Genomic DNA, 23,608 nt, shown 5'->3' with positions numbered 1-23,608 from the left:
AATATGACCGATCATAGTACCCGTATGCACGCCAATGGTGAATATAAAATTCTTAATTGTATGTCAAAAAGTGCGCAATAACTGTCTTAAAACCTACCAAATTTCATTTGCATATCTCAACCGGTTTTAAAGCAATAAATAAATCGTCAGTTTGTAAGAAAAAATTCAACATCCCGTATCTCGGAAACGAAGCATTTGCGGACATACGATTATAAAGCAAACTGTCATTTTTTTTTAATGAAATGCCCCTTAAAGTTTGTCCCACTTATTTAGAAACACCCTGTACTGATGAAGAACATGGCTAGTTGTTAAAGTGCCTAACTTTTGTATTGTCCAACATAAGCGAATGAATCAAAAAACAGAATGTTAAGGAAACCTGAGGCTATAGTTGGGTTTTAATCTTAGTATTTTATAAGTGCTAGAATATTCCCCAGGGTGTTGCGAACTTTGAGAACAAAACACAGTTTGATTCGTACACCCGGTATACAGGGTGTCCCAGACTAATTTAGCCAGGCTATATCTCTTAAACAAATAGAGATTTTCGAATGGGACAAAAACTGATCTATTCCATTTGTAATACACTGTTATATGGCGTAGAAAAAATCATCCCCTAAATATTCATCCCTTAGTTACAACCCCTAACTTTAATTTTTTTTTAATAGCACCCTGTACATTTTTTTATAGTTTTGGATGTGGTCTTCGATCGTCTATTCAACACATTTTTTAAAAATAAAATCGGCTCGTAAATGATCAAGAAAATATCAGTTTAATTTTGTTAATTATGTGTTCCAAACTAATTTATCCAGGCTATATTTCTTAAAAGAATAAAGATTTTCGAATGGCACAAAGACTGATCTATTCCATTTGTAATACACTTTAATATGGTGTAGAAAAAAATCATCCCCTACATGTTCATCCCTTAGTTACAGGGTGCTATTAAAAAATAAGTTAGGGGTTGTAACTAAGGGATGAATATTTAGGGGATGATTTTTTTTCTACGCCATATTAAAGTGTATTACAAATGGAATAGATTAGTTTTTGTCCCATTCGAAAATCTTTATTCGTTTAAGAAATATAGCCTGGATAAATTAGTCTGGGACACATAATTATCAAAAATAAACTGATATTTTTCTTGATTACTTACTAACCGATTTTATTTTCAAAAAATGTGTTAAATAGACGATCGAAGACCACATCCAAAACTTTTAAAAAATGTACAGGGTGCTATTAAAAAAATTAAAGTTAGGGGTTGTAACTAAGGGATGAATATTTAGGGGATGATTTTTTCTACACCATATTACAGTGTATTACAAATGGAATAGATCAGTTTTTGTCCCATTCGAAAATCTCTATTCGTTTAAGAGATATAGCCTGGCTAAATTAGTCTGGGACACCCTGTATAATAAAAATTGACCTGGTTAGCAACAATATTATTACAGCGATATTGCTAAAGAATAGGGCTATAACATATTAAAAAATGACTTAAATCGGACAACAGGTTTAGGAGATACGAGCCATCAAAAATGACCCATTTTTTGGGGTGCCCGTTTTCTCTGACGCGCAGTGTATATTATATATAAATGGCTAATTATTTGATTCATATTGTTTTTTTCTACTTAGTTTATTTATTAATTGTATAAGTTTCCCATTTATTTTTTTTTCCGGTCTTATAGCTGTTTTATAGAATTTTCCTTTCAGCTTCATTGGAACTTTTCTGTCACACAACACACCACTCGCTTCCTTCCACTTCATCCATCCAGCCCTAATTCTACTGCATGCATCTCCATCTATTTCCCCATTACTCTGTAATACCGATCCCAGGTACTTAAAACTATTGCTTTTTACAATCAGTTCACCATCCAAAGATACCCTTTTATTTGTAGTAACTCCATCTTTAAATGAACATTCCAAATACTCTCTCTTTGTCCTATAGTCTGTTCGCTAAACTCAAACGCAACTTTCTAGATATTTTAGTCGGTAATTTTGCCAGTTTTAGTAAAATTGGCAAAAAATAATTACTAAGTAGTTAATAATCACTAAATAGTTAGTAATTTCGCCAATTTTTGCAAAATTGGCAAAAAACAAAAAAATTATCCACTAAAATATCTAGCCAGTTGCGTCTGAGTTTAGCGAACCGACTATACTAAGTTTTAAACCTTTTTCCTCCAGAGCTTGTCTCCACTGTTCCAGTTTTTGTTATAATTCTCTTTCACTATTTCCTACTAACACGACATCATCAGCGTACATTAAGCACCATGGAATGTTACCCTGTAGTTTCGCTGTTATCTGGTCCAAAACTAATGAGAATAAATATGGACTAAGCACCGAGCCTTGGTGCAATCCTACTTTTCACATGAAATTTATCAGTCTCTCCCACACCTGTCCTAACACTAGTCGTTACTCCCTCATACATATCCCTCACAATCTTTACATATTCACCAGGGACTCCTTTCTTATTGAGTGCCCACAACAGAATCTCTCTAGGAACTCTATCATATGTTTTCTCAAGATCAATGAATACCATATGAGCGTTTGTTTCTTTACTCCTGTATTTTTCCATCAACTGCCTTATAATGAAAATTGCGTCTGTTGTTGATCTGCCCTGCATAAAGTCAAATTGATTCTCGGATATTTCGGTCTCTTCACGTATCCGTCTATCAATTACTCTCTCCCATATTTTCATGGTGTGGCTAAGTAGTTTTATAGCCCTGTAGTTTGTACATTGTTGTATATCTCCCTTGTTTTTGTAGACAGGTACTAGTAGACTGCTTCTCCATTCGTCTGGCATTTGTCCAACTTCCATAATTCTATTAAATAAACCTGCTAGCCACCTTGATCCTGTCTCTCCCAAGGTTCTAGGTCAATTGCTCGAATGCAATTACTCGAATGCAATTGCTCGAAAGCAATTGCTCGAAAATCAATTGCTCGAATAAAATAAAATAAAATAAAAACGAGAAGTATATATCTAAAATATTTATTCACACTAATGAAAAATATTAATATGTAGGTACTTACATAAGAAAGACACTCTTAATATGACAAATTATGTGAAATTCCACGTATATAATCACAGATGTTAATTTGTGGTTCATAATTGTTATATGATATAATAAGTGTAATAATGGGACATAAAATACAATGAATACAATCAAAATGAAAAATCCAATACATATCCAATAAAGAAACATTGGTAATGGGTAAGCATGTTAATGGGTATGTAATGATTTTAATATTTCCCTAATACCTGGAAATTATTATAATACCTAATTATCATAATGAGAGAAAATCAAAACCATTATTCTTCTTATTATTTTAAAAGTTCAAAGATAGTTTAGATTTGTAATAAGTACTTGTTCAGCATAAATTAATATACTATTATATATGTGACATATCACATAATTTGTCCTAATTCAAGAATCTTTCTTATGTCTATATTTTGTATTATTTTGCATAAATATTTTAGATATATAATTTTCTTTTTTATTCGAGCAATTTGTATTTCGAGCAATTTTCATGTCGAGCAATTGATTTTCGAGCAATTGCATTCGAGCAATTGACCGGTTACCCTCTCCCAATGCTCTCCATACTTCCCCAGGAATGTCATCTGGTCCTACCGCTTTTCCTTTCTTTATTTGTTAAAGCGCTTGGGCCACTTCCGCGTTTGTTATTTTGGTGACCATTGCTGTTACTGTCTCCGTTGACTCCACAGGCTGTCTGTCAAATTCTTCATTTAATAAGCTGTCAAAGTATTTTCTCCATCTCTTTTTGACATCCTTTTCGTGAACTAGTATTTTATTATTTTCATCTCGGATACATCTAATCTGATTAAAATCTTTTGCTTTCTTTGCTCTCTGTTTGGCTATTTTATATATTATCTTTGTTTCGGCTTCCCTGGTATCAAGTTGATCGTATAGGTTTGAATACGTTTCTGCTTTAGCTTTTGCTACTGCTACTTTCGCTTCCTTTTTCGCGATCATATAGTTTTGAAGATCTGTCTCGGATCTGGTTTCTTGCCACTTTTTATATAATTTCCCTTCTCTTTTATTTTTCCTTGTACTCCACTTTTGTACATAATAAGTTGAGTTTCTCTTTTTTTAAAGAATGTGTTAACAATCGCCATAAAACTAAGGCTAATTATAGACAGTTAAAGCGTAGCACTGGTTCTGTTAACTTCCTTGTATACTGGAGGTCCAAGAAATAGCCACCTTGATATGATCCCAAAATATGATATATTTCTTATATTTTCAGATTAAACACAGTTATCCATTTTGTTGGAGGTCTGATACTCCTCTTATATATCGCGCAATCCCATCTTGGTTTATAAGAGTTGAGCATATGAGAGATCAACTTCAGGAAGTTATATCCGATACCTATTGGGTACCAGAATTTGTTAGGGACAAGAGATTCGCCAATTGGTTAAAAGAAGCTAGAGATTGGGCTGTCAGTAGAAACAGGTAAGGGTTTTATTTTTTTAATTAAAGTAATGTGTATATTTGCATGTTCGTTAGCTTTAGTGTCACTTGCTGTGTATTCTGCACTTTTCAATTGGGTTAATGATACCCTCTTAAACAAAAAGATCAAAATATTGTAGTTAGAATTGTAGGGGAAGGAAAAGCAGATATGCCAAAAAATACGAAGCTAGTAAACACCAGGCCAGATATTGCACAGAGAATAACACAAAGGGAACTAAAAATCTAATCAATAAGAAATAAAGAATAAGGAAAGACAGCTTTAGATTTAATTCGATTGAGAGACCACCACCATCAGTTGTCAGTTGACATATTTTTTTTTTTCTTTTTAGAGTCATCAGAACTGCCTGTGATCAGGGGCTTGCGGTGAAATTTAAAACAGAGGAAGCAATTTATAAAAAAATTGTAAAAACACCTAGTTATAATGTAATTCAATTCTTCTACCTGAACTAAAGTCTCGGTCATCAAAATGCTTAAACCTATTTTCCATTCGTTGGCATATTTGATCTAAAATCTGATAGTATTATAGACTATAGATTATAATAGTCGGCGGTAGCACTATTTTACATCTCCAACATTATCAGTGCGTATGCGTTTCCTTTTAGACTCAAAACTTCTTGCCATCATATTATTCCAACATTTTTCAAAGTCATCTCTCTCTTTTTGTTAATAACATCTTTAAATTCGCTATTTTTTTACACAGAAACCAATCTCGTTAATCTTGCATTGCAATACATTAAATAAATTATCTGAGAATGTAAATATTTCTGAAAAAAGCAAAGTTAAAAAACTCCAAAAATCCTCTCGAGCTATTTATGGTTTCTGTATCCCACTTTTCACATTTTCGCCATTCTCCAAAACCCTAATACATATATATTTATATAAATATTTAATATTTATAATAAATAATTCTATTATATTTATAGAGAAGGGGTAAGAGAAGTATCGGTAGGCGCAGAATATCTTGGTTAAGAAATCTGAGGGAATGGTTCGGCTGCAGTTCCATCGACCTATTTAGGGCGGCCGCCAGTAAAATAAGAATAGCTGTGATGATTTCCAACCTCCGATAGGAGACGGACTTTAAGAAGAAGAAGATTATATTTATTTATATAAATAATTAAATAAAATCAATCTTCATAATTCCACAAAATCAGTCGACGAAGCCCGTCATTGTCAAATGCTGGTAAATCCCATTTAAATTCACGAAAACAACTCCTTGTATGCAGTTGACAAAATTGCTTATAAGCGATAGATATGCCCGAAATTTGAACTCGCCACTCTGCGTGTAACCCCGGTGATTTTTACATAGGTTGAGGAGAAGCAAATTTGAAATCAGATTATCTGCCGACATGACTCCGAATACCAACGTAGAAATACGATCATGGCCTATGGGTCCGCGTACGGAACGAAAGCTAGAAATGCAGCATGCAGCGCTGCTTTTAGAGTATTTCATTGCTTTGTTATTTACTGTATGACAAAAATAGAGTAAAATACGTTTGTCTTTTCTTATTACTTACTGCTTGTATTACATAATTAAATATTCTCGTATGCAACTTAAAATCCTGCTTCTGCTTATGTGTTTGTTCAATTTTTTAAAATATGTCAACTGATGCTTGTGAACTCTGAATCGAATTAAAACTAATGCTGTCTTTCATTATTTCATTTTACTCATATTTGAGTACTAAGGATGCAGAATTCTGTTGGTGATAAATGCAAATTATAGATTCTCCCACGCCCGCTATTTGTCGGTCTGTTTGCTTTATAAATTGTAAAAAGCTCAGACAATAGATTGTTACCAGGGATTCTGAATTCCGACCTGGGGCCTGATTCTAGTTTATTTCGACGTCGCTATTTAATTTCGAGTCCGCCATGATGGTCGCAATTTATAACGATTCTTATTCATTTCGATATTAGTTACAACTGGGGATATTAACGTTATCATGTTGACACTGCTCAGAATTTGGGTTGGCGCTCCGGTTTATTGGATTTATTGGCTACGCAACCAGCGAAACATTTGTTGATAGTCTGCGAAAATTATCGAAAAAATGCCATTTTGGGGAAAAGTTATTTGCCATATTTTATTGCTAAAATCGAATCTTAAGATTGCATATATGTATTAGTAATATGAAAGTGTGTTATTTTATTTATAAATAAATTAGCACTCCTAAATCTTCTTTTTTTTCAGTTGGTGCTCTGTAACTCCTAAGATTTTTTCTTTAAACCAAAAACACTCGAATAAAAATTCACCGTAATTTAGTTCTGCACGAAGTTATTTTTTTCCGATTTCCTTCAACAAAAATTTTATTCGGAAAATCCGAGATTTTCCAAAAAAATCTGCAATTTTCAATTAAAATTTTAGGGAAGTAATTATTTACCAATAATTAAATAAATTGATGACATGAAAGATTTTTTATAGTAGATTATACAGTGCGGTGGAATAAGTGTTACCCCCCCCCCCCCGTTTACTTGTTTATTTTAAGAATATAAGCAAAACGCTCGGACTGGTCGATTTTTAAACTAACCATAGTATATTATAGCATCAACGTTTCGAACTTTACGCGATCCCTCTTCAGGTGACAGCCATAACTTTGATTTTTTAAATGGGAAAGTACTTCATGTGACACCTCATTTAAAAGCTCTCAAAATACTGATTTGAAAAATGTATAATACTTTACTCCTATTTGAGAGAGTACGCGCAAAATTTCGGTCGAATTATTTTTAAATACATTCATTTTTTTCGAATCCTGAGAAAACTAATAAGTATTTTTGAAAAATTTAAACGCAGAATGAAATATTACGGTATTATCGAGAGTAAAGAGTCCCTAAGAACTTCTATAATGTTTATTTTAATATGTCACAGGGGTGAAAAAAGAGAAAATTTAGTCTAATATTTAATTTCAAATATATCATTCAAAATAAAGTTTTGTTTAGTCTAAGGGACTTTCAGCCCTTCGTAATAATCTAATCTTTTATTATGCGTTTAAATTTTTCAAAAATACTATTCGTTTTCTCAGAATTCGAAAAAAATAAATGCATTTTAAAATATTTCGACCGAAATTTTGCGGCTACGCTCTCAAATAGGAGTAAAGTATTATACATTTTTGTAATCAGTATTGTAAAAGGTTTTAAGTGAGGTGTCACATGATGTACTTTCCCATTTAAAAAAATCAAAGTTATGTCTGTCACCTGAAGAGGAATCGCGTAAAGTTCGAAACGTTGTTGCTATAATATACTATGATTAGTTTAAAAATCGAACTGTCCTAGCGTTTTGCTTATAAAAATTTCGGTCGAAATAATAATTAGAAAGATTATACACCAGATTAACTGATTTTCGTATATAAAAGCACTATACCTATACCTATTCAACATACTTTACAGAATTGAAATTGGACTATTTGAGCGGTCTCAGGAATGTTATAAAGAAACAATGTTTTGGCTTATAAACAAATAGAACCCTTTAGAAAATATTAGATTAAATTAAGTTAACGCTGTTGAAAAAGCGAACATTATTTGTATAGGGTGAAGCGTTATTTCACCACGACCTAAAAGAGAATTTTCTCTTTTTAGAGTTGAAGACAATATTGAGTTCTTCTTATAGTCCCTATCCGTTTCGGATGTTGGCGACCATCATGGCAATCTGCACTTTGCACACTGCTGCTCTGAAAAGATTTGTGGTTGTTGTGATGAACCATGTAGGTACATAGATTTTTCAGCCAGGAAATCTTTCGCCTTCCTGGTCCCCGTTTTCTTTCTACTTTTCCCTGCAAGATTAGTTACAGCGGTCCATATCTCTCGCTGTTACTCATAATTTGACCTAGGTATTCGATTTTGGCTGTTTTTATTGTGGTCAACAACTCTTTCTCTTTTTGCATTATCAACAGAACACCCTGATTAGTAACATTGTTTGTATAAGATATCTTCAGAATTGGACGATAAAGCCACATTTCGAAAGCCTCAATTTTCTTGCAGGTGGCATCTGTGAGAGTCCACGACTTAACTCCGTACAACTGTATAGGAAAGTTATATGGAGTTAATTTCCTTTTTCTCTTCTCATACTCGTACCTTTAAATTCAAGAAGGATATATGGGTTGGCTGGAAATTCCTCTCCAGGAATCTTCAGAGCCTCAAGAAGCCTCAATATAACTTCAAAATATATATTCAAAGGCTATCACTGATAATATGAATAAAAGCAATAAAGTTTTTATATTGGTTGACAAAATGCTTCTTATAACTTTATACAAATGTTAATTTTTTTATTGTTTAATTTTAATACAGATATTGGGGTACACCCATTCCCATCTGGATGTCTGCTGATGGCAGTGAAGTTGTTTGCATTGGCAGTATAGCTGAATTGGAAGAACTTAGTGGAAAGAAAGTTGCCGATTTGCACAGGGAAACTGTGGACACCATTGAAATTCCAAGTCGTATACCAGGTAATACTACAAATAGTATAAACTCTACTAATCATACTTTATCTGAGTACATATTTCATTATAACATATCTTCAGTTTGGTTGTTTTAAGCCACATTCCTTTTTGAAGTTTTTGCTGATACATATATATTTTCTTCAATTCATATAATCATTTATTGAGTTTTTTACTCTGGCTCAAAATTATCACACTACCAACTGCAAAGATTGACATTTATTGATTGGTAACATTGACGCTTTCAGAAAAAAATCAAATTTAGTACATGTCAAATAAGCATTATTTATAGTTTTATGAATACTCAGATGACATAGACATCATAGGTAAGTCCACAATCTCTGACTGAAGTATTTCGGTCGTTAAGAGCATCTGCACGAACAAAACAAAATATATGCAGGTAAGTAAGTAAAAACACAGAAATAAGGCAGCCACAAAATATAACAATAGGAGAATACAACATTGAGGGGGTAAAAAACTTTACATACTTGGGATCCCTAGTCACGTCTGATAATAACGTAGCAGAGGAAGTGAAGAGGCGAATATTTATTGCCAATAAAAGTTACCATGGCTTAATTCGGCAACTAAGATCAGATAACGTCGCAAGGAAAACAAAATGCCAAATATACAAAACCTTAATAAGACCGGTACTCACATACGGCTCAGAAACCTGGACACTCACTAAAAGAGAGGAAACATTGCTAGCCACTTTTGAAAGAAAAATCTTGCGACACATATATAAGGGCACAAAAGAAAACGGAATTTGGCGAAGAAGGTACAACTTTGAACTATACAAAATATACCAGGATCCGGATATCATAACATTCATTAAAATAAGACGGCTGCGTTGGATGGGACATGTAGAAAGAATGGAAGAAGGCGAAATACCAAACAAAATATTCAAACAGATGCCAGTAGGAAAAAGAACAAGAGGAAGACCGAAGCTGAGATATTTAGAACAAATAGAAAATGATATAATAACTTTAAAAATAAAAAACTGGAGAAAAAATGCACGAAACAGATCAGAGTGGAGAAGAATCCTGGAACAGGCCAAGACCCAGAAAGGGCTGTCGATCCAGTGATGATGATGAAGAGCATCTGCACAGAGAATGGGACTAAATATAAATGTTCAAAAGACCAAATATACGTGTTGCACTAGGTCAAGCAACCCGACACCTACAAGAATAATTGTTAACGACCTAGAACTGGAAGGTGTCGACACCTTCATATACCTAGGCTCGCTGCTAAATAAAGATAACAATGTCAGTGAAGAAATTAAAGAAGAATAGTGCTTGCCAATCATTGTTACTATGGCTTATGAAAACAGATGGCCTCAAAACTACCTAGAAAAATTAAATTGACTGTCTTTAAAACACTAATAACACCAGTGCTAACATATGGTTCAGAAACTTGGTCACGTACACAGAATGACCAAGAACTGCTCAAACGTATCCAGCGAAAAATCCTAAGAAGAATATATGGATGGATAAAAGATAAGGTTTGTGGCGCAGACGTTACAACTTTGAGTTGTATAGAAGTTTTGGAGAACCTGACGTAAAATTCATTAAGGTAGCTCGCCTTAGATGGATAAGGCATGTAATCAGAAATATAGTCAGAAAAGTTTTTGACCGAAGAGGGCCGATAGAACAACGAGCAAGAGGAAGACCGTGACTTACCAAGACAAGTTACAATGTTTAAAACTGGAAAAATAAATTGACCTGTTCGAGCGTTTCCATAAAACTAAAGACCATACAGACCTTTTACCATATAAAGTTAGTCCATACTTTTATTTTACACAGTCGCAATTGGATATGCAACGATCGTGTTTTGGAATGGCACAGAAATCTAGAAATACACAAAGTGATATAGGTTTTTTTCAAATGGAATGTTACTTGCCATATGAACATAACGAGCGATCCACAATTATTGGAATCAAAGCTAGCCGTGCAAAAAATTACGTATGTCTTGTTTTGATTTGAATTTATATCGTTGGTTTATCAGTTAATTTTGATCAACATTATAAAACATAAAAAATCAATGGCAATTGAGTTGCCATTAAGTCATTGGAATGTAAACAACTCAATTTGCATCCCACGTGTTGGGAAATTCAATTCATTACCTTAGGGCATCTTCCTAGTTGTCATGTGACCATCATAAGGCATTTTATTAAAGTATGCACTTTTAATGCATCCATGTTATATTTAAAGGGATTTTACCCGAATATTTTTCTTTGGTGACACAGCTAGCATCCAGTCTATCTGATGATGATTTTTTTATAAAATCGAAAACGTGTTGTTGTGATGTAGCCCTTTAAAGGGATTTTAATAAAATTTTATACCTTTTACAAAGGATTTTTCCAATTTTTGTGATTGATGGTATACAGCCAACTACAGGAAAAATATTTTCGTTTCCTTGTGGATTTTGTTTAAAACTTAGTAGGACAAAAACAGAGTATTTGGATTGTTCATTTAAAGATGGAGTTACTACAAATAAAATGGTATCTTTGGATGGTGAAATGATTGTGAAAAGCAATAGTTTTAAGTACCTAGGATCGGTATTACAGAGTAATGGAGAGATAGATGGAGATGCATGCAGTAGAATTAGGGTTGGATGGATGAAGTGGAAAGAAGCGAGTGGTGTGTTGTGTGACAGAAAAATTCCAATGAAGCTGAAGGGAAAATTCTATAAAACAGCCATAAGACCGGCTATGATGTACGGAACTGAATGTTGGGCAGTGAAAAAGAAAGAGGAACAACGAATGCATGTGGCGGAAATGAGAATGCTTAGATGGATGAGTGGAGTGACAAGAAAGGATAAAATTAAAAATGAGTATATTAGGGGAAGTCTAGGTGTGGCACCAATTGATGCCAAAATGAGAGCATAGGTTAAGATGGTTTAGTCATGTTCAACGTCGAGACGTTAATCACTCAATACGAAGAATAGCTGAAGTGCAGATTCCTGGAAGGAGTAGGAGAGGAAGACCAAACAAGACCTGGGGGGAGACGATAAGGCAGGACATGTTGGTAAAGGGGATTAACATTGATATGACCCAAGACAGAATGGTGTGGAGAAATGCAATTAGGGAAGCCGACCCTGCATAGGGATAAGGCAAAGAGAATGATGATGGTAACAATAATAAATAAAATTAAACAAGATGCTGTATATGTCCGCCACCAAAATCTCTACATAACCTAACTTTTCTTGTTAAGTTGACGTACACTGCAAAGTTGACGTAAACTGAAAAGTATATCTGAATTAAGAATAGACATGCACTGTATAGCTATATCTGTCGTTTAGAGCCACCTATGGTGACAATAATTTTGAATAACACGTTATTTAAAATAATTTTACAAAATAAGTCCACCATCTTGAATGATTGTGTCACTTAAATATCATAAAACAATGTACAGGTGCCGTAGTTCAGTTGCTTTTAGTTCAGGTGCCTTTGTATACTAAGTAACATATCACTAATTATTTTATTTTATTCTAGGAAACCCTCCATTAAAAAGAATATCCGAAGTTTTTGATTGTTGGTTTGAATCTGGCTCCATGCCTTACGCCCAAGTTCATTATCCGTTTGAAAATGTAAAAGAATTTGAAGACAATTTCCCAGCTAACTTTATAGCAGAAGGTATCGATCAAACGAGAGGATGGTTCTACACTCTTACCGTAATATCCACAGCTCTCTTTGGCAAGGCTCCGTTCAAAAATTTAGTTTGCAATGGATTAGTTTTGGCTGCAGATGGGTTTAAAATGTCCAAAAGCAAGAAGAACTATCCAGATCCGATGGATATAGTTAATAAATTCGGTGCTGATGCTTTAAGATTGTATTTAATCAATTCTCCAGTAGTTAGAGCTGAAAATTTACGGTTTAAAGAAGAAGGTGTGAGAGATGTTATAAAAGACGTATTTTTGCCGTGGTACAATGCTTTTAGGTTTCTGCTTCAAAACATTGAGATATACGTTCAAAATTACAATAAAGATTTCGTATACGACGAAAATAATGTTAAAAGCGACAATATAATGGACAAATGGGTATTATCATTTACCCAATCTCTGCTTCTTTACATCAGAAAGGAAATGGAGTTGTATCATTTGTACAATGTTATTCCACGATTAACAAAATTCTTTGACTATCTTACCAACTGGTACGTTAGAATGAACAGGAAACGTCTAAAAGGAGAAAACGGCGAGGAAGACTGCTACGCAGCTCTTACGACTTTGTTTAATATCCTTCTTAATATAATCAAGATGATGGCACCTTTCTCACCGTTCCTCACCGAAACTATGTATCAGTATTTGAAGCAACTACTAGATACCAAAGCGGACAGCATCCACTATTTAATGTTACCACAACCGAATCAAACTTTAATACATGTAGATATAGAACGAGCTGTTGCTCGTATGCAGAGTGTGATAGAACTGGGAAGAGTAATCAGGGACAGAAAAACAATACCAATAAAGTATCCCTTACCAGAAATAATCGTAGTACATCGAGATCAACAGTATTTAGATGACATTATACAATTGCAAGGCTATATTTTATCAGAATTAAATGTAAGGAAAATAAGCACAACTACTGATAAAAGTAAATTTGGCATCACTCTGAGAGCTGAACCTGATCATAAAGTGCTGGGTGCTAGACTGAAGCAAGAGTTTAAGGCTGTGACACAAGGACTTAAGTCGTTAACTGATGCTGAAATTAACGAAATGGTGGAAAAAGGACATCGGGATATAGCTGGTCAACGCATTGACATTTCTGAAGTTAGATTAATATTTAAATCCGAGAGTTTAAATAGCGACCAGTATGAAGTAAATAGCGATAACGATGTTCTGGTGTTAATGGACGTTACCCCGGATTCGTCTATGCAAGACGAAGGCATCGCAAGAGAAATTATTAATAGAGTACAGAAACTAAGAAAGAAGGCACATTTGGTTCCCACTGACGAAATTGCGGTATTTTATAAAACATCTGGTGACTTAAGTCGAGTTGCTACAGAATATACTGAGTTTATAGAAAATACACTCAAAACACCATTTAAATGTCTCCAAAGCAAAAAAGCTTCAGATGAAACTATCATAGAAGAAAAACAAAAGTTAAAAGACTTTGACATTCAAATACTTTTGACTAAAAACAGTAATATTCAGCTGCCTGTTGTTAAATGGGTAAACCTTCAATTAGTAGGACTAAAATCGAAGTACTGTAAAGATGCTACAAAAGGATTAGTTTTGTTAGAAGCTGGAAGTAAATCTTTAAGTTCGGAAAACCTAAAAGAAGAAGCCTCTCGGCTGTTTAACATCGACAAATTCAGTTTGGTTTTAAAGGATGGATTTCCTGTTAACGGACAAAACATCGATAAGTTAAGCAGTCAAGTTGTTTTTGTGGTACCGGTAGACCAAAAGCCAGAGTTGCCTAGTGGATCATCGGCACCTTTCTGTAAGTTTTTAAACTTTGAGGAAAAGGGTGTGAAAGGAACTATCATCTTAGAAAATCCCGTAGGAAACCCAACGAAGTATGTTTATCAAGACGTGTTAAAACTTTGGGCTAAAAAGGCATAAAGAAGGTTAATCTGGGCCTGTTTTTAGTTATGTCGAAAGTGGTGATATCCAGTTTTTCTTATTTTGATAATTTATTGTGTATTAAGATCTAAAAAAATATATACGACTTGTGTTCTCTTTATGTATTTTTTATTTAATCAGCCCCATTCTGTAACTTTTAACAAATCAAATAGAAATTATTAAATCGAATTATTGTAATTACCCGAAATCGGAATGTTGGATATTTATCGCGTCGTTTTCATGTTTAGATCGGCATTCCGTAACTCACATCGTAATCAGTGTAAATCGAAAACGCCAACTTCTATTTGACGCGCTTAGGAGGAGGTGGCAACACCGCACTGCAAAGTGAAATAAGTGTTCTGTGCGAAGAATTCGTCAAAAAAAGAAGTAATTTTTGTCTCGTTTTGGATGGTTTTGGTTAGGTTAGGCAAATTCAACACTGCAAGAATAAAAATGGCAAGTGGAACACCGATTGGGAACACGAACACTTAAGAAAAAACATCTACTGAGCATTTAAATTACATAGTAGGCTTTATCTCTGAACATAAAATCAGTGGCGGCCGGTGAGGTAGTGCCATGGAGCCATGGCACTGCCTTATTTTTTTTATCTTTAAACCGTTTTAATTCCCGTTCATTTTTTGTGCGTATTTCTTTTTTCTATATAAATTATATAAAATCTGGCAACTGTGCAGTGTAGCCACTCTACAACTCTACATTGTAGCAACCCTCGCCACTCACAGTGGAAGGAATGATCGCATCGTGCCCCGTGCCGAAAGCTTAGATGGCTCAGCTGAAAAGGGAAAGATTTTACGGGCATTCTATGTAAGTGACAGAGATAGAGCTATATTGCACTTTTCATACACGTTTAAATGCGACTATTCGTGCCTGGCTGGACAAAGTCGACAAGGAAGATCTAATATTTTTTACTATGCTCCTCATAGTGAATAGTGGATCGTAGATCCAAATAATTCTCGTACAGGGTAGTAAATTATATTTTCGAGTTTTTTTACGCGCTCGCTCGCTCGTTTTTGTATTTATAATTATTACATTTTTAATGATTGAACTTTTAATTATAAACTATTATATTTTTAAGTAATTTAAAATTTTTTAATTTTTAATAAAACCCGAGTTAAATTCAGCTTATCGTGATAGTCTAATTAAACACAATAACAAGAAGTGGATAAAGAATCGATATATTTTGAATCAAATTAAAAATTATATCTATATAGTTTTGTGGAGCTTTCGAGTTAGTTTTGAGAAATCACGACGAAAAGGAAAATTCAGAAAATAGAGGCATCTTTATGGAACTGTTCAATGTTAGCCGAATTATACAACGACTTAGGTTCATATTCAAAGTTCCAAATCTTTAAAAGCATGTACCTCAAAACAACACAAAATAAACTCCTTCAGTGCATCTTAGATGTTTATAACGAGGAAATAAGGAAAGAAATTGAAAATTATCTTTGTGTTGCAGTGATTGCCGATGAAACGACAGACGTCGCGCCGCTGGTGAATTTCAGTTAGTTATAGTTGTCCGATATTTGTGTAAAGGGCGATAAGTTGAGAGATTTTGGAGATTTTACTTGTTGAACGGACATGATGTCAAATCAATCACTGAATGCATTTTAAATGTTTAAATTTCGTGACACCCCAGAAATGGTATTATACCTATATAATGTAAAAGTATCCGTACCTATTTTTTTTAATTTCTATTTTATACCTTTTTTGACAATATCGTGAACCCGTCACTAAAAATTTAGGCAGCTGCCCGAATTCTGGCACTACCTACTTAAAGTGATACGAGCCACCACTGCATAAAATATTACTGCACGAAAAGTAAGTTTTTTCTCTAAGAAAAATTTTGGTTTTTCGTTTGAAACACACTATGTAGATACTTCAAATCTACAAATTCTACCAGTAAATTAATTAGAGTAGCAATTCTTCAAAAGTTTAATGATTTCTATTAAAATTGATGCTGTATATATATGTTTATATAAAATGTTGAGCTGTTGGTGAAATGAGTTGTTGCTCGTATGTAGAGTGTGGTAGAATTGGGAAGAGTAATCAGGGACAGAAAAACAATACCAATAAAGTATCTTTTGCCAGAAATCATCGTAGTACACCGGGATCAACAGTATTTAGATGCCATTATACGATTGCAAAGCTACATTTTATCAGAAATAAATGTAAGGAAAATAAGCACAAACACTGATAAAAGTAAGTTTGGCATCACTCTTAGAGCTGAACCTGATCATAAAGTGCTGGGTGCTAGACTGAAGCAAGAGTTCAAGGCTGTGACACAAGGACTTAAGTCGTTAACTGATGCTGAAATTAACGAAATGGTGGAAAAAGGACATCGGGATATCGCTGGACAACGCATTGACATTTCTGAAGTTAGATTAATATTTAAATCCGAGAGTTTAAATAGCGACCAGTATGAAGTAAATAGCGATAACGATGTTCTGGTGTTAATGGACGTTACCCCGGATTCGTCTATGCAGGACGAAGGCACCGCAAGAGAAATTATTAATAGAGTACAGAAACTAAGAAAGAAGGCACATTTGGTTCCCACTGACGAAATTGCGGTATTTTATAAAACATCTGGTGAGTTAAGTAGAGTTGCTACAGAATATACCGAGTTTATAGAAAATACACTCAAAACACCATTTAAATGTCTCCAAAGCAAAAAAGCTTCAGATGAAACTATCATAGAAGAAAAACAAAAGTTTGACATTCAAATACTTTTGACTAAAAACAGTAATATTCAGCTGCCTGTTGTTAAATGGGTAAACCTTGAATTAGTAGGACTAAAATCGAAGTATTGTAAAGATGCTACAAAAGGATTAGTTTTGTTAGAAGCTGGAAGTAAATCTTTAAGTTCGGAAAACCTAAAAGAAGAAACCTCTCGGCTGTTTAACGTCGACAAATTCAGTTTGGTTTTAAAGGATGGATCTCCTGTTAATGGACAAAACATCGATAAGTTAAGCAGTCAAGTTGTTTTTGTGGTACCGGTAGACCAAAAGCCAGAGTTGCCTAGTGGATCATCGGCACCTTTCTGTAAGTTTTTAAACTTTGAGGAAAAAGGTGTGAAAGGAACTATCATCTTAGAAAATCCCGTAGGAAACCCAACGAAATATGTTTATCAAGACGTGTTAAAACTTTGGACTAAAAAGGCATAAAGAAGGTTAATCTGGGCCTGTTTTTAGTTATGTCGAAAGTGGTGATATCCAGTTTTTCTTATTTTGATAATTTATTGTGTATTAAGATCTAAAAAAATATATACGACTTGTGTTCTCTTTATGTATTTTTTATTTAATCAGCCCCATTCTGTAACTTTTAACAAATCAAATAGAAATTATTAAATCGAATTATTGTAATTACCCGAAATCGGAATGTTGGATATTTATCGCGTCGTTTTCATGTTTAGATCGGCATTCCGTAACTCACATCGTAATCAGTGTAAATCGAAAACGCCAACTTCTATTTGACGCGCTCAGGAGGAGGTGGCAACACCGCACTGCAAAGTGAAATAAGTGTTCTGTGCGAAGAATTCGTCAAAAAAAGAAGTAATTTTTGTCTCGTTTTGGATGGTTTTGGTTAGGTTAGGCAAATTCAACACTGCAAGAATAAAAATGGCAAGTGGAACACCGATTGGGAACACGAACACTTAAGAAAAAACATCTACTGAGCATTTAAATTACATAGTAGGCTTTATCTCTGAACATAAAATCAGTGGCGGCCGGTGAGGTAGTGCCATGGAGCCATGGCACTGCCTTATTTTTTATCTTTAAACCGTTTTAATTCCCGTTCATTTTTTGTGCGTATTTCTTTTTTCTTTATAAATTATATAAAATCTGGCAACTGTGCAGTGTAGTACAACCCTCGCCACTCACAGTGGAAGGAATGATCGCATCGTGCCCCGTGCCGAAAGCTTAGATGGCTCAGCTGAAAAGAGAAAGATTTTACGGGCATTCTATGTAAGTGACAGAGATAGAGCTATATTGTACTTTTCATACACGTTTAAATGCGACTATTCGTGCCTGGCTCGACAAAGTCGACAAGGAAGATCTAATATTTTTTACTATGCTCCTCAGTGAATAGTGGATCGTAGATCCAAATAATTCTCGTACAAGGTAGTACATTATATTTTCGAGTTTTTTTACGCGCTCGCTCGCTCGTTTTTGTATTTATAATTATTACATTTTTAATGATTGAACTTTTAATTATAAACTATTATATTTTTAAGTAATTTAAAATTTTTTAATTTTTAATAAAACCCGAGTTAAATTCAGCTTATCGTGATAGTCTAATTAAACACAATAACAAGAACTGGATAAAGAATCGATATGTTTTGAATCAAATTAAAAATTATATCTATATAGTTTTGTGGAGCTTTCGAGTTAGTTTTGAGAAATCACGACGAAAAGGAAAATTCAGAAAATAGAGGCATCTTTATGGAACTGTTCAATGTTAGCCGAATTAGACAACGACTTAGGTTCATATTCAAAGTTCCAAATCTTTAAAAGCATGTACCTCAAAACAACACAAAATAAACTCCTTCAGTGCATCTTAGATGTTTATAACGAGGAAATAAGGAAAGAAATTGAAAATTATCTTTGTGTTGCAGTGATTGCCGATGAAACGACAGACGTCGCGGCGCTGGTGAATTTCAGTTAGTTATAGTTGTCCGATATTTGTGTAAAGGGCGATAAGTTGAGAGATTTTGGAGATTTTACTTGTTGGACGGACATGATGTCAAATCAATCACTGAATGCATTTTTAGGGCCGGTTGTTCGAACGCTAATCAAAACTGATCATTATCAAATATTTAATTACAATTATATTTGATTAAGCGTACTTCTGACAGATGTTGCATTTTGAGGTTATGTTGACTGATTTATTTTATTATTTTGGTTTTAATTTAAAATAAAACATAATTAAACTCTTTCTGATGTTAATTTCTTGTTTTTACTTACAAATCAATAATAATAATAAGCAATTTTTAATAATTTAAGAGCTGCGGCTATATTTGAATTACTGTTTTACCTACAATCAATAACTGATTAGTGTTTTACATGTATTTTTCATGTCGCGATTTGATTCTCATCAAGAAAATTGATTACAATAAATGATTGATTATAATCAACTTCTTGATTAGCGTTCGAACAACCGGCCCTAAATGTTTAAATTTCTTGACACCCCAGAAATGGTATTATACCTATATAATGTAAAAGTATCCGTACCTATTTTTTTTTAATTCCTATTTTATACCTTTTTTGACAATATTGTGAACCAGTCACTAAAAATTTAGGCAGCTGCCCGAATTCTGGCACTACCTACTTAAAGTGATACGAGCCGCCACTGCATAAAATATTACTGCACGAAAAGTAAGTTTTTTCTCTAAGAAAAATTTTGGTTTTTCGTTTGAAACACACTAGATACTTCAAATCTACAAATTCTACCAGTAAATTAATTAGAGTAGCAATTCTTCAAAAGTTTAATGATTTCTATTAACATTGATGCTGTATAATTATGTTTATATAAAATGTTGAGCTGTTGGTGAAATGAGTTGTTGCTCGTATACTCGTATGTAGAGTGTGATAGAATTGGGAAGAGTAATCAGGGACAGAAAAACAATACCAATAAAGTATCCTTTGCCAGAAATCATCGTAGTACACCGAGATCAACAGTATTTAGATGCCATTATACGATTGCAAAGCTACATTTTATTAGAAATAAATGTAAGGAAAATAAGCACAAACACTGATAAAAGTAAGTTTGGCATCACTCTTAGAGCTGAACCTGATCATAAAGTGCTGGGTGCAAGACTGAAGCAAAAGTTCAAGGCTGTGACACAATGACTTGAGCTGTTAACTGATGCTGAAATTAACGAAATGGTGGAAAAATGACATCGAGATATCGCTGGACAACTCATTGACATTTCTGAAGTTAGATTAATATTTAAATCCGAGAGTTTAAATAGCGACCAGTATGAAGTAAATAGCGATAACGATGTTCTGGTGTTAATGGACGTTACCCTGGATTCGTCTATGCAAGACGAAGGCACCGCAAGAGAAATTATCAATAGAGTACAGAAACTAAGAAAGAAGTCACATTTGGTTCCCACTGACGAAATTGCGGTATTTTATAAAACATTATGATATAACGGTGACTTAAGGGGGGGTATGGTTTGAAATATTTAATTTTTTTATTATTTCAAATAAAAGTGCATACGTTCAAGAATACTCTCTGAAAATTTCAAAACAATCGGAGTAAAATTACCAGAGATACAGGGTGTTGAATATCCCTACCTTCGACTCGCGTTGACGCGGCTTGGCGCCAGCACGCTTGAGCGTAGTGAGAAACGTTAAACAACTGTTCGCCTTCTCTTTTGTAGATTACTCCTCAATTCAAAAAACATATTTCAATGTTCATCACTTTACGATTTGGCAGACAAATAAGAAGATGAAGATGCAGTTGTCAAAACTTTAAACGTATTTTTCTCAAAACTGCTTTTTCAAATGCGGTGGACATTGTAACTGAAAAACTACTTGACTGATCTATTGAACAACGTCGAGATATTTTTCGTTTTGTGCTTATTTTTTGTTCAACAATATTAAATCTGTTGCGTTTTCACAAAATTTTTATCAAAAATTTCGTATTTTTGATTTCGCGAAACTCATAAGCTAATTAAATCTTTTTGAATTTTTTGTTTCGTATGATCCAGTGATGAGTTCTGATGTCCACCGCAAAATTCATTTTTTTGAGCTGCCTGCCAAAATTTGTCGCCAATATGGCTTATTTTTCAATATTTTGGATTGAATTTTTTCTTAAATAGTCTTTGAATTGTACTTAATATGTTTATTTAATTTAAAAATAAAATAATTCTACCATAGCTTCGAAAACAATTCACAAAAATGTGCTTGATATGTTAATTTCAAGCCATACCCTCCCCTTAAGTAGAGTTGCTACAGAATATACTGAGTTTATAGAAAATACACTCAAAACACCATTTAAATGTCTCCAAAGCAAAAAAGCTTCAGATGAAACTATCATAGAAGAAAAACAAAAGTTAAAAGACTTTGACATTCAAATACTTTTGACTAAAAACAGTAATATTCAGCTGCCTGTTGTTAAATGGGTAAACCTTCAATTAGTAGGACTAAAATCGAAGTACTGTAAAGATGCTACAAAAGGATTAGTTTTGTTAGAAGCTGGAAGTAAATCTTTAAGTTCGGAAAACCTAAAAGAGGAAGCCTCTCGGCTGTTTAACGTCGACAAATTCAGTTTGGTTTTAAAGGATGGATCTCCTGTTAACGGACAAAACATCGATAAGTTAAGCAGTCAAGTTGTTTTTGTGGTACCGGTAGAGCAAAAGCCAGAGTTGCCTAGTGGATCATCGGCACCTTTCTGTAAGTTTTTAAACTTTGAGGAAAAGGCTGTGAAAGGAACTATCATCTTAGAAAATCCCGTAGGAAACCCAACGAAGTATGTTTATCAGGATGTGTTAAAACTTTGGGCTAAAAAGGCATAAAGAAGATCAATCTGGACCCGTTTGTAGTTATGTCGAAAGTGGTGATATACAGTTTTTCTTATTTTGATAATAATTTATTGTGTATTAAGATCTAAAAAATATATACGACTTGTGTTCTCCTTATGTTTTTTAATTAATATCAAAACCAATACTTTTTTGATCGATGAAGTAGATAACAACACAAGTGACAAAATACAAAAGTTTTAAAGGGGAAGTTTTAAAGGATTATCGACGATGGTAAAAACGGAGCATCCCGTAGTTTAATGTGAACATAACCTAAGATTTATTTGGCACAATTGACATATTTTGACATTGGATGTTAGATGTAAGCTTAACCTATGTCAATGTTGCCATATCATCAATTATTTCATACTATCCCATAACAAGCAATTACATTAAAAAAATAGTTTTGAAACGTCAAAACAGTAAACAATTTTAAAAAGCAAATACTAAAATATCCGTGTAAATAATGGATACAAAAAGCGCAAAAGAGGATAAATGTCTTTAAACCCAAGTTAATTAAAATTGTTATAAAAAGAAGATAAACTGATAAATTAAAAAGATGAAGATAAACAAAATAATACACTACTTCAAACTAAACTTAAATTTTGTTTTGAGGTTTCTGGCTCCATTCCCAAATTTATCCGCTAGTGCAGCGGTTCTCAACCTTTTTTACTCAGCGACGCACTAACGTACTCCTTACAGATTCGCGACACCCTTATATGTACAAATTTTTGCTAGTGGTAGAGGCTATTGATTATGTATTTTATAAAGGAACTACAACGTTAACAGGGTTTTATGGTTTCATATAGTCAATGGACCTCTAATTTGAAAAAACCGGGGAGTGCTACCATTTAAATTGGTGCGTTTTTGAGAAAGAGGTGAATTAGTCCCTAGGCATAGGGCGAATTATGGTGAGTTCTATGCACATTTAGTGCAAACAAGTCTATAGGAAAATTATACCAGGTTAAATTTACTATCGAAATATCACATTTTAAAGTCAAGAACATGTTTTTTACAAAAATATATCCAAAAGAAAAGCAAGAAAAAAAACATGAAAGATAAAAAGTTTGTTTTTTGTCCCATAACTTTTTTCCACGAGGATATAGGTATAGGCATTGCGTCACAGAAAAAAAAACTTCCATCCTTCTTCTTTAAAACGGCGTTCAGTAGAAGTCCCTGTGATTTACAATTTCAAAATATGATTTTTCAAATTTCGCCACTCACAGCGATTTTGGGATATTTTCCTTGTTACTTCGCAAACATTGTTCTGTAACTTTTTTCTACGCATTTCTAGGTATACGCAATGGTGCATTTAGTAGAAAGAGAAGTCAATTAACTTTAAAATGTTGTATCGCAGAAGTCCGTATGGCTATATTTAAGCAAGATATGGTTTTTCAAAATTTTATACTTTTAACGATTTTTGATATATTTTACGATTATTTTTGAATTTCTCATTATAACTTTTTTTATTGTATATTTGGGTATATGTATTGTGTAATATAAAGGAAAGCTCATTTTCTTTACTTTAAAATGGTGTACTGTAAAAAAATTCTAGGACTATTTTTAAACAAGATATGCTTTTTCAAAGTGTGACATATACACATGCAATAGTTGGAACC

General features: G+C 33.6%; 2 protein-coding genes and 1 long non-coding RNA gene across 3 annotated transcripts in view; 2 read left to right on the top strand and 1 right to left on the bottom strand.

The window, feature by feature from the left end:
- The window catches only part of LOC114325529 (isoleucine--tRNA ligase, cytoplasmic), a 33,133-nt gene extending 15,383 nt beyond the window's left edge, over positions 1-17,750 (top strand). The window contains exons 5-8 of the mRNA XM_050654354.1: positions 4,249-4,454; positions 8,745-8,902; positions 12,384-14,175; positions 17,355-17,750. Coding sequence (XP_050510311.1) covers positions 4,249-4,454; positions 8,745-8,902; positions 12,384-14,175; positions 17,355-17,631 — 2,433 coding nt within the window. The 3' untranslated portion in view covers positions 17,632-17,750. The remainder of the gene's footprint in view (positions 1-4,248; positions 4,455-8,744; positions 8,903-12,383; positions 14,176-17,354) is intronic.
- Positions 13,333-16,967, bottom strand: LOC126887178 (uncharacterized). Its single transcript, XR_007698980.1, has 2 exons — positions 16,700-16,967; positions 13,333-13,511 (listed from the first exon to the last, which is right to left on the bottom strand). It is a non-coding gene; the product is annotated as an uncharacterized LOC126887178 (long non-coding RNA).
- Positions 17,751-21,380: 3,630 nt separating the features above from the next.
- On the top strand, positions 21,381-21,986 carry LOC126890684 (uncharacterized). The gene has a single exon (XM_050659813.1). The coding sequence runs from the start codon at positions 21,381-21,383 to the stop codon at positions 21,984-21,986; it is 606 nt and encodes a 201-aa protein (XP_050515770.1).
- Positions 21,987-23,608: the final 1,622 nt, after the last annotated feature.

The sequence above is a fragment of the Diabrotica virgifera genome, chromosome 1 (genome assembly GCF_917563875.1).
Source record: "Diabrotica virgifera virgifera chromosome 1, PGI_DIABVI_V3a".
Classification (NCBI taxonomy): Eukaryota; Metazoa; Arthropoda; class Insecta; order Coleoptera; family Chrysomelidae; genus Diabrotica; species Diabrotica virgifera.
This window is presented reverse-complemented; position numbering and strand designations above follow the sequence as displayed.

Coding starts and splice junctions, on each gene's coding strand:
- LOC126890684 (XM_050659813.1), top strand. CDS start 21,381: ATGTTAATTTCAAGCCATACCCTCCCCTTAAGTAGAGTTGCTACAGAA.